The sequence below is a fragment of the Perognathus longimembris genome, chromosome 13, assembly GCF_023159225.1.
Source record: "Perognathus longimembris pacificus isolate PPM17 chromosome 13, ASM2315922v1, whole genome shotgun sequence".
Lineage (NCBI taxonomy): Eukaryota > Metazoa > Chordata > Mammalia > Rodentia > Heteromyidae > Perognathus > Perognathus longimembris.
Window position 1 is genome coordinate 13,501,379 of NC_063173.1, and position 11,436 is coordinate 13,512,814.

At 35.8% G+C, this 11,436-nt stretch overlaps 1 protein-coding gene across 1 annotated transcript; it reads left to right on the forward strand.

Moving 5' to 3' along the window:
• Window positions 1-10,280: 10,280 nt before the first annotated feature.
• LOC125362004 (olfactory receptor 52E1-like) lies at window positions 10,281-11,216 on the forward strand. The gene has a single exon (XM_048360653.1). The coding sequence runs from the start codon at window positions 10,281-10,283 to the stop codon at window positions 11,214-11,216; it is 936 nt and encodes a 311-aa protein (XP_048216610.1).
• The last annotated feature ends 220 nt before the right edge of the window (window positions 11,217-11,436 follow it).

The following is an 11,436-nucleotide window of genomic DNA, read 5'->3' on the forward strand; positions in this document are numbered from 1 at the left end:
ACAAATAAGAAAACAGAATAATTACACGAATATGATGTAATAAAATTCATTGTAAACTTTTAGGGATTTATAACTGGGATTTTCTACTTAATATTTTTAAACCAAGGTTGATAGTAGGAAATTGAAATAGCTTAAAGCAGAACTGTGCCTAAGGGAAGAATTCTTTTTTTTTTTTTTTCAAATTTTTATTATCAAACTGATGTACAGAGAGGTTACAGTTTCATACGTTAGGCATTGGATACATTTCTTGTACTGTTTGTTACCTTGTCCCTCATGCCCCCCTCCCTCCCACCCTTTCCCTCCCCCCCCCCCGGAGGTGTTCAGTTCACTTACACCAAACAGTTTTGCAAGTATTGCTTTTGTAGTTATTTCTCCTTTTTTACTAAGGGAAGAATTCTTATAAAAATGAACATGCATAATTTAGCAGCACTGCAACTCGTGAGTGGCACCTCATATGGCTACCAGAGCTAGGTTTAATTAAGAATGGACCAGGAGAGCTGGGATGGAGCTCAGTGGCAATGTGCTTGCCTAGAAAGTGATTGATTTCTGTATTCTTTGTCTTATATGTAAATTTATCTGATTTGGGGAGGGGAAGGAGAAGCACAGAAACTGAGAGACAAAGGGGGAACTAATTCAACAGTGATACTCACTAGATACTAGGTTGGAAATAAACAATACAACTTAGTGGGGAGGGAGGAGAGAAGGGGAAGACTGGGAGAAAATGAGGGAGAGAGTAACACTGCTCAAAAGGAAATATACTCATTACCTTACTTAAGGAAATTTAACCCCCGTGTACCTCACCTTTACAGTAAAAAAGATAGTGAAAAGAAAATAAGACTTAATAAAAGGGGGTGGGGGAAGCCCTAGCAGCCCCATGGCCATCCAATTCCAGGTGATCTTGGCACCATGCAGCAATAAACATTTTTGCATATCATACTTTTTGTGACAGAGTACCCAAAATTAATACAGCCCATTCATCAGTGTTTTTGCATCAATATAATCACACCTTATAATCTCCTTTGACAATCCTCATTATAATATAGTCATCAAACTCTACAGAGATGGTGGGCATTTTCCACTCTCATTAATAGTATTACTCTTCTTTATTCTAGAAGCAGAAACAATTAAAAGAGAACAATTGACTTCCACCCTCACTGCTCACATATATATATATATATATATATATATATATACACACACACACACACACATATATGTAGCGATAATATACTATTCTAACAATGGAATGTTAGAAATCATAAATGTTTATATGTTTCATTACCTGTTGTTATGTCATAAACTATTCTCCTGTCATAAACTATTATCCTTCATGACTGATAACTGTCATCACTTTGACATTCACACATGATTATTACCTCGTTTTGTGATTCTCACACTCAAATTCTGTAATTATCTTCAGAATATCCATTTTGCCCAGGCACACTAGGTCTTCTGAGTTAACTCCAGAAAACTCCATCCTATTTACCTTAGAAATTTCTCTGATTTAGAATATTCAAAATTGTGTGTGTGTGTGTGTGTGTGTGTGTGTGTGTGTGTGTGTGTGTCAGTGCTAGGGCTTGAATTCAGGGCCTTGATCTACCTCTACTTACTTGTTCATGACAGGCACTCTACCACTTGAGCCACCCATCCAGTTTGTAAGTTTGATAGTTGGAGATGAAAGCTTTTAAATGTATCTGCCTGGGCTGGCTTTGAACTGTAGGACTACAGATCCCAGAATGTTAAATAGTTAGGAATACTAGCATTAGCTGCAGTACCCTGCTATATTAGCTAGAGTATTTATTATCTCGTTTCCCTATTGGATATAGACACAAGCTCTCGGTTATCAGTGGGTAGTTGTTTATAATCATGAAATATCAGATAACTCCTAATAACAACTTCTATAACATTGTATATATTAATAAACACCTGTGAGCATAAAAATTCTGGTAATTATATCACTTGGTATAACATTCAAGTAAATGCATTTCAAAGGCCCCATATGTTGCAAGAGACTTGAGGGATAGTTTGGGATGCAGTAAAGCCAAATGTGAACTGAGAAGAAGTAGCCATCACTTGAAGTATATCAACCATGTATGACAATCACTCAAAGGCGAGTGTTGTCCAGGAATACCCAAACAATCACATAAATACACAGTTAACTGGAGATTCTCTTGAAAATTATCTCTCCAATACCTGAACTTTACTCATAGAATTACACAAAAAATGTAAAGGTGAGAGAGAAGAGACATTCAAGTCATCAGCAATATCATTGGCTTCATCACATTTAAAATTATACAGCAATGTCTTAGAAACAAAAACAGAATGATTATACAGCAAAAAAAGAGAAAGAAACAAAAAACACCAGGGATTTTAGTACATGGATTCTCACTAGGGGCACTGATCGTGCCTGGAGTTGACAATAGTATCACAGCCTAGAACTCCTTTGAGCAGTTTTGGGGATGATAACTGGTCTCCTGGCAGAGGGAACATCATTCAGTACCTCTTACATATCAGAGTAGTGATTTCACATTAGCATAGTTAAGTCCAACATCCTAATCTTTTTCACACTTCCTGAATTGTAAAATAAATAATGTGACAATTTCTTACCCATCCTTCTCACCTGAAAACTTTCTTGCAGGCACAGGTAAGATCACAAGTGTGGACAGAAATGCACCCAGATAAGGGTTAAGGGTGGGGACTTTTAGTATAAACACTAAGGAAGGGCAGAGCAAATCCACAATCAAATCCACAATGTCTCCTAACGCAGATAATTCTCCAAGAAATTGGAAATGTCCAGAGGAAAGCATTGGACACGTTGCCAGTGACTACAGACCCAGGATGTTATATTTTTCCATGCAAAGGTCTTGACTCCATCTAGCATGGTACTTCTTCAGCATCACATTTATATGGTTAATATAGCAACTTGTCACCTCTTTTCACTAGGACATTCCCTCCTTTGGGACCACTTCTCTTCTTCACTACAACCTCTAGGGAGGAAAAATTATGTTGAAGCTACTTCTCCAGCTTAAGGACAGAAGTCATAATTTGGACTCTGAGATTGAAAAGTAATTGAGAACTGTTCTGGGAATCATCTCATAGAGAAAGACACTGGGCTCAGTTCCTCAGAATGACTTCATTTATTTTAGTTAATAGTTTTAATGACATGATAGTTGTACAAGGGGAGTTTCATTGAGACATGCCCACATAGGCATCAAATATACCCTAAGCAATCCTCTCAGTCTCCCCTCCCCCATCATCATATCCCATATCCCCTCTCCAGTTCATTATTATTATTGTTTATTGTTGTTGTTGTCATTATTATCTTTAAGTTGTAAAAAGGAGTTGTCATTTAACAATGAAGTTCCTGAAAACAATATATCTTGTTCTGTCACCACCACAACTTTTGTAGGATATACATTAGATTCTTATCTACACTTTCCCACTTTCCTTCTCTTCATTCTACTTCTCCTTTCCCTTAGACTCCTCAGCTTTCAAGTATCTGCTTCCTGGTGTTTTATATTGCTGAACTTTGGTTTTGCCTAAGGAATTACACTACTCGAGATCTGCATTGAATCAACTGCATTTTAGTTACTAAAATTAGTATGTACTTGCATACTACCACAACAGTACCAAGAAAGAAAGAAAGAGAGAGAGAGAGAGAAAGAGAGAAAGGGAGAGAGAAAGAAAGAAAGGAAGGAAGGAGAAAGAAGAAAGAAAGAAAAAAGAAAGAAAGAAAGAAAGAAAGAAAGAAAGAAAGAAAGAAAGAAAGAAAGAAAGAAAGAAAGAAAGGGTGGTTTCTCAGTTACCTGTAATGTCTGTTAACTAGCTCTGTATTGGAGTAGCAATTTTAGACAGCTCATGCTGTCCTTCTGGAACATCCTTTTAGGAGAGCAAGTTTAATTGTATGTCCTAGAGCAAGAATTCTCAAGCCAATACCCCAATTCTACTAGTAGGTTAAAACCTACTACATAAAATGACATTGAGCAGATTGTTTAGCTTCTTAGCTTTATTTTAATTTCCATTGTTCCTTCTATTTCCTACCCTAACTTATTTCCTTCCTTCCTTCCTTCCTTCCTTCCTTCCTTCCTTCCTTCCTTCCTTCCTTCCTTCCTTCCTTCCTTCCTTCCTTCCTCTCTCTTTCTTCTCCTTCCTTCCTTCCTTCCTTTCTTTTTCTTTCTTTCTTTCTTTCTTTCTTTCTTTCTTTCTTTCTTTCTTTCTTTCTTTCTTTCTTTCTTTCTTTCTTTCTTCCTTTGGTTTCTCTGACTTTTTTCTCTCAGGATCTAAGAGTTTATGGAGAACTTCGTGAGTAGTCTCAGAGCTCTGTGCAAATTTGAGACCAAAGTGGAATGAAATCTTAGAAATATCCCATTGGTGTTGTAAAATTAATGGGGCATATATACATATGTATACATATATATATGCCCCATTAATTTTACAACACCAAAGGGGTATATATATATATATATATATATATATGTCTATATCACATAAATGTGGCTTCCAGATGCTACTCAGAAAGGGGATTTTACTGCACTGATTGACAGTTCTGGAAGGCACAAGTGAATGAGGTGCAGATTTCTAGTAAGCATTGGTGGCATGCATGGAGAAATGTCAGGACAGGGCAGACTGAGAGCTGAACTGTGTGACCAGGCCACAGCAAGTAGGAAGGAAAATTCAGGAGTCAATCCTGATATTTTTAGGTTCAATTATAATACACAAAATATTAGGAATATATTAAATCATAAACAATATTTATGAGCTATAAAACATTAAATTGAGATGATTTATAAGAAATTGGTTGGTTGTATCAGGTGAAAGCAATTTCTGTGGTAGTAGGAAGAGAGAAGCTAGTGGAGGCCTACTGGGGGCAGGATCATAGATTTAATCCTGTAAACAATGCCCATCCTGCAACACTGTTCTTGCCGTTTTATTTCTTCTGGGCAATGGTGTTCTAATGCCCAAAGTGACTGTACTGTATAGAACACAGAGCACTCAGTCAACTTAGAAAGTTCCTGCTTCCTCTCCATTAGAATAAACTCAAAGGGACAGAGAACTGTCTTTCACTTGAGTATGCTTTTGTATTGAACAAACATAATTTTTTAATGGTTAGAAAATTAAGATGTAGCTAAGCTGAATGACACAGAGATAGGCTTTACTGAATTAAATCTGCTATAAAGGTGTCAGGTACCTCATTTTAGGTAGCTTGCTTCATTTGTAAAATTTTGAAGACATCATTTAATATCTTTCTCTTTCCCTTCAGATTATTGCTAACATCAAGTGCTTCATCGAGGCACTACTATCCAGGTTTGGACCACAGTTACTGTGCATCAGATTATTGTGGAAGCTTTCCTCCTGTCATTGAAACCCTGAAGTTTGGGGTAAGTGAAATTTATGAGAAGGGAGGAAGCAATAGCAGGAATGATTACAAAACTCAGTTTACCTATTTGAGGGAAGAATTAAACCAAGAAGCAATCAATGGCTAGTACACAGTAGTGAAGATAATGTTTTGAATGCTATTTATGTGGTTCATATGGTTTATTCTGCACTTTCAATAAAGTTTTGTATGGAATAGTATATCCCATCAGAGCCCACCAAAACTTAGGAGACAGCTTGCTGGAAAATTCAATTTGTATGAGTCTTTATAAAAATTAATTCTGATTACTATATTATTTTTTTCTCAAATTTTTATTATCAAACTGACGTACAGAGAGGTTACAGTATCATACGTTGGGCATTGGATACATTTCTTGTACTGTTTGTTGTTTTTATATTATCCTGATCATTAACAACATTTATAAATTTCATACTCTGACTTACAAAAGTTTCCAAAGCTTCACATATGTTAATTTTGAATACATTTAACACATTTTCTACTTACAACTATGTTTTGCACTGTGAAATATACGAAGTTTTAGGTGATGAAATAGATACAATTTAATTATTGTGCCCCAATTCTTATACCCACTATGTAGAGAAGATGCCATTCAAACCTATATATATGATGTAATATTATTCATTTGTTTATTTCTCTGTACCTTGTACGTCTAGCTCTAGACATCTTTCTCTTTCTAGTAAATTAAAAATCCTGGAATCCCAGAAAGAAGTTGGGATTTGTGATTAAACCAACTAGCCCTTATTATAATATACATTCAGCCTCAGTTGGTTTGGTGACTGCATTCAGTGATGGCTAGTTACCAAGCTTCAACTTTTTCATGATTTTTATGTCCATTAAATTTCATTCAAGATGGTGTAGGATAGAGAAATGTGATGAATTTGATCAGATAAAAGAAATATAAGTAACCTTGGCAATCAATAAAATGGAGGGAAGGGGCCCACTGGGGAAACATGCGTAGCACAACATATAAAATCACTTTGGACTTGTACCTGGGATTGATAAAAGCAACTAAAAAGAACCAAGATTTTTGCGTAAGAAATGTTTGAAGACGATGAATCATAGGACAGCCCCTCTTGCTTAGTGATAAGCCAGAGCATTCTTAATTATCCTATAGTAGGAATCTTCCCCAAGAACTGGGATGTTTACCTCTATCACCAATGACATCACAGTCTCTATTTGTGGAATGACTACCTCAGTACCATGAGAGTTTCTGTTCTCCAAGGAGCATCTATTTTTGTATACCCCATTTTAAGTGAAATAATTAACAGTATAAATCTGGCACTTTGGTCAGAGTGAAGGAAAATGGAGACATTTTGGAACAGGTGAACAAGCACATGGAGACAACTTGGCTGGTAAGTCTGGCTTGTGGACTTGAAAGATGTCACTTGGGAAACATTTTATTATGGCCATTTCACTGAAGTTTAGTTTGAAAATATTAAGATGAAAGAAGAGGAGTAAAGAAGAAAAGCTAAGTGAGGCATTGCTTAGGTAAGAGTATAACAAAGTGACAATTTATCCAGACTGAGGTGTATATTCTGATAACAAAGTTATTATTAAATCATATCATTAAATATTTGGAAAAATGATTGATATGTATGTATATATGCAATTGACTTTATAACTTTCTGTATTGTCTCTAAGTCTTTCTATCTTAGTCACTTCTTTTTTGACAATTTACTGTCTATATTATTTTAACCAAAATTTTTAATTTTAATAAACCCATTAATTTAAAATATTTGGAAACCTGTAATGCATTAATGTATGTATATGATATGTAATGATAAAATCAGAGTAATTGACATAACCATCGCTTTAAATATTTATCATTCCTTTGTGTTTCAAGCATCCAAAATCCTCTGTAATTGCTTCTTTGAAATATAGAATAAACAGTTACCAAAGTTATTCTAATGTACTATAGGATATTTTAAGCCATCCATTTATCTATCTTATCTCACATACATATTTTATTACACTGTACTCAAACCCCTCTATTTCTATGTTTCTGGGCTCTATCTCTATTAATTTGATCATTAGTTTTCAATTTTGTCCTCTTGAAAGAAACAAAACTATCATTTAAACAGAAACTATCCTAAGTCCAAAACTGACCTATTTCAGTGAGATGTCTGAAGGTGATTCTGGAGACTTTATAGACAAAGAAAGAAGAAAGTTCTATATCCACTGCTATATTTTATATATTATATTATACTTATTTGTTTTGGGACATAAACTTTTACCTCTTTTTATCTGTCTTTTATGCAAATGTCACGTGTCCTTGTCTCTCAAACCTTCACAGTCTAGTTACCCTAAAGTTCTTTGATCATGTACCTTACTATTCTGCAATGAACTGGGTGAACATTAAAATAATCCTTCCCAAGATTATCATGGGATCAGTGTTTGCACACTGTCATAAATCCATGGAAATCTCTAACTTTAAAGTGAGAAAATAGTTATGATTCCAAGAATCTCCAAAGTGATAGAGCCTCCAAAAGAGAGGAAACATCTTATTCAGCTCATTGCTCTTTGATTTTCTCATTCTTATTCAGCTCATTGCTCTTTGATTTTCTCATTCTAACAGTGAACTTCTGTAAGTTCAGTTATTTCTGTTGCCTTATTTATCTCACAGACAAAACCCTGCCATTCTTAGTAAGTTTGAGACCTTCTTTGTAGACACATTTTTATTGTAACATTTATTTATTTATTTATTAATCTTATGTTTAAGTAGTTGTATAAACTGATTTAAATTCAACATATCAGTTTAGGAGCATAATGCATCTTTTTTTTCCCAATTTTTTATTATCAAACTGATGTACAGAGAGGTTACAGTTTCATACGTTAGGCATTGGATACATTTCTTGTACTGTTTGTTACCTTGTCCCTCATACCCTTCTCCCCCCTTCCCCTTTTCCTTCCCCCCCCCCGAGGTGTTCATTTCACTTACACCAAACAGTTTTGCAAGTATTGCTTTTGTAGTTGTTTGTCTTTTTTTTTTTACCCTGTGTCTCTCAATTTTGGTATTCACTTTCAATTTCCTAGTTCCAATACCAGTATACATGGTTTCCAATATACTCAGATAAGATTGCAGAGATAGTGTAGGTACAACCACAGGAAGGTGATACAAGAACATCATCAAGAATAGATACTACAGATATACATGGGACGTTGAAAGTAGCTACAACTGTGATAAAACAATTGTTTCCATAACATGGAGTTCATTTCATTTAGCATCATCTTATGTGTTCATAAGGGTATAGCTATTGGGCCTTGTGAAATGCATCTTGATTAATGTTACCACACTCAACATTATTCCAAGATCTCCCAACAGCATACATGCATTCAATTTTTTATATTATTTTTCAATGCATGGGATATGAGTATAATGAGGCAAAAACTTTACTATAGGAAATGAATGACAGGATAAAACATGGCAAACCATGAAAGAATCATGTTAGATGATGAAATCAGTATTAATATTTTTGTTATGGAGGATGACAAAAGGGAAAGCCCATTTCAAGTCAGGGTTAACAAATTTATATATAAATTCTCCTTGGTTTCTTTTGGGCTGGATTGCAAATTGCAACTCCTTGATCTCTGACTTCCAAGTAAACAGTATTATATATAATATTACTGAGCTAATGTTTTAAAATCTCAAGTTATGATTTTAAACATTTGCAAAGATATCTCTGTCAAAACCATACCCATGGAAAAATTAAGCCTTGTATGAAATGTTCAGTGTCACTTATCTCACATGACAAATTAATTATGCTTTTCCCCCAAAGAAATATGAGTGTAGAATCCAATGAACACAATGGTAAAAATGTGGAGAAATAGCTGTCCGTATACACCAGTGGTTGTCCTTATATACCAATGGTGTGTTGAGATTTTATAAAAAAAAAAAAGTAAAAAAAAATGGAACCATATGATACAGCAATTCTTGTTTTGATAACATAGTCATGAGAATTGATATAAAAATGTAGAATAGAGTGTTCTAAACAATCTGGAATGGGTTATTGCTAATAAATATTAGTAGCACTGTTAACATTATAGCACTACCAATAAAAACCTAGAGACTTAAATGTTTGATTACAAGTGTACAGATAAAACAAATGTGATAGTTATAAAGAAAGAATATTACTCAGGTCCAAAGTTAAAGTGCTTCTACAGGAGACAATATGGATGAAACTTGAATACATTATGCTATATAAAATTCTTTAGAAGTATTGAAAGAAAAGTGTCTGAGGCTCTGCACTGAGCTTTGTGCATAGAGATCCACTACCAATCAAAAAACTAATGTAGAGATATATGATGAGAACCACTGCAGAAAGACCAACAAATGAGATTGTCAGACAATTCATAAATCTATGAAAAAGAAGTTATGATGAGCTCAAAGCTTAGAGTGGCTTTATTAGAGAAATAAAAAAAGAAACCTTGAGGGGGCTAGAAAAATGTGAGGTGTGAGCTGAGAGGGACTAAGAGCACAAAAATTCAAAGCTATCGCAGGAGCACATGCAGTCTCCACAGGCCACTAGCACCTCCTTTTTGCCTAAGATTAAAAAGAATGTATATGTGTTAAAGATGACTAAGTCTATATGTGTACAGCTTTTACTTGATATCATTAATAAAAGTGCATTTAATTATGCTTTAGGTATGAATGAAAAGTATAGTAAATCAGACAACATGGTTGAAACAAACCCAACACAGCACATGTTTAAGTTTTCAAAAGGACCATACAGTTACATCATTAAAGGCTTGGTTATGAGGAGTACTAAATAATGGTTTTATGTAATTTTCCAGGAAATTGGTAACATAGAGTAGGAAATGCTGGAGACTGCTGGTTGAAGACATCCTTGATCAAGAACAAGTGCTGGTGTCAAAGGGCACGTGAAGCATGGTGTCTGGTAACAGCACAGAGTTGCATCCCCACACTTTTCTTCTCCTGGGAATTCCAGGACTAGAAGACGTGCATACCTGGATTGGGTTTCCATTTTGTGTTGTGTATTTGACGGCTCTTCTGGGAAACATCACCATTTTATTTGTAATCCATTCTGAGCACAGTCTCCATCAGCCCATGTTCTACTTCCTGGCCATTCTGTCATCCATTGACCTGGGCCTGTCCACATCCACCATCCCCAAAATGCTGGGCATCTTCTGGTTTGACCTGAGAGAAATCACATTTGAAGGCTGTCTCATCCAGATGTTCTTCATCCACATGTGTACAGGCATGGAGTCAGCTGTGCTCTTGGCCATGGCGTATGATCGCTATGTGGCCATCTGTAACCCTCTTCGCTACACACTGGTGCTGACTAACAAGGTGGTATCAGTCATAGCGCTGATCATCCTCCTGGTACCTTTCTCCTTAACTATGCCTTTTATTCCCCTCATCCTCAGACTGCCTTTCTGTGGCCATCACATCATCCCCCACACATACTGTGAGCACATGGGCCTTGCCCGTCTGGCCTGTGCCAGCATCAAGGTCAACATCATCTATGGCTTATATGCCATCTCTAACATGATGGGTGATATCTTAGCCATTGCCCTCTCCTATGTGCAGATCCTCCGTGCTGTCTTTCGCCTTCCTTCCAGGGATGCCCGACTCAAGGCCCTCAGCACCTGTGGCTCCCACGTCTGTGTCATGCTGGCCTTCTACACACCTGCATTCTTCTCCTTCATGACCCACCGGTTTGGCAGAAATGTTCCTCAATACATCCATATTCTTCTTGCCAACTTTTATGTTGTTATCCCACCTGCTCTCAATCCAGTTATTTATGGTGTTAGAACTAAGCAGATTAGAGAGAAGGTAATTATGATTTTTAGAAGCAAATGACAGAATTTGGATATGAGAGAATAAGAAGCTTGAGGTTATTTTTACCGTAGACACATTATTTTATACTTGGGACACATTGTAAACTATATTGAGATTTTCCAGTTACATTAGTAAGAAAAAGCAAGTAAAAATTTCCCACTGGGAATTGAATGTAAGGCCACTTCCAACCAAGCATCAAACTTTCAGCAATGAAATGATGAATAAAATGAAATTTAGATAA

Excerpts from the sequence above, each read along its gene's own strand:
- LOC125362004 (XM_048360653.1), top strand. The coding sequence starts at position 10,281 with ATGGTGTCTGGTAACAGCACAGAGTTGCATCCCCACACTTTTCTTCTC.